Source organism: Vairimorpha ceranae (genome assembly GCF_000988165.1).
Source record: "Vairimorpha ceranae strain PA08 1199 chromosome Unknown NODE_450, whole genome shotgun sequence".
NCBI classification, from domain to species: domain Eukaryota; kingdom Fungi; phylum Microsporidia; family Nosematidae; genus Vairimorpha; species Vairimorpha ceranae.
In genome coordinates, this window is record NW_020169743.1 from 361 (window position 1) to 1041 (window position 681).

At 28.2% G+C, this 681-nt stretch overlaps 1 protein-coding gene across 1 annotated transcript; it reads left to right on the plus strand.

Annotated features, from left to right (window-relative positions):
• Positions 1–220: 220 nt before the first annotated feature.
• AAJ76_450000581 (hypothetical protein) lies at positions 221–346 on the plus strand (the record flags this gene model as incomplete). The annotated part of the gene is made up of 1 exon (XM_024475671.1): positions 221–346. One exon carries the CDS (start codon positions 221–223, stop codon positions 344–346), a length of 126 nt encoding a protein of 41 aa, XP_024329314.1.
• Positions 347–681: the final 335 nt, after the last annotated feature.

The window sequence follows — 681 nt, forward strand, 5'->3', positions numbered from 1 at the left end:
ATACAGGATGTCTATAGCAAATTTTAATTTATTTTTAAAAAAATCATTTTGTCGTTAAAAATAATAAGTATAGGCATAAAGCCGTATCAAATCTATTAGAAAGAAAAAGCATTCATTATATTTGTGATCCCGTTTAAAACGCAATATCGCAAGCTAGTTATTAAATAATTTTTGAAAAAGATCGGTCTCTTTTTGTACTTTTAAATTTTTTACCCTTATTATGAAAAATTTATCAAACAATGTCATCAAAAGCATTAGAGGAAAAGAAAAAATTGCATATGAAAGCTTTTTTTACAATTTCAAGGAACATTATGTTGGTAAATTGGTCTGGAGATGCAATAAGTGAGGATGTCCTTCATTATTAAAAACTACAATAGATTGTCTTTTACTAGAATTTTTAGAGCATAATCATTGCAGTGATGATATTAAATTTAGCAAGGTACTCTTTGCTAGTAAGTTAAAACAGAGAATCCTAGACACCTTTGAAACATCAAGAGTTGCAATCTCTAATGTAATATCTGAATTTAACTACTCAATCATTATAGATTATAAGATGATGAACAGTTTGGTCACAAGGGCTAGAGAGACCAACAATCTTACAATTGTAAGGAATATGATATTCCATACGAATTGACAAAAACAACCAGAGGGAAGAAGTTTTTGTTCTACGATTCTGAAATA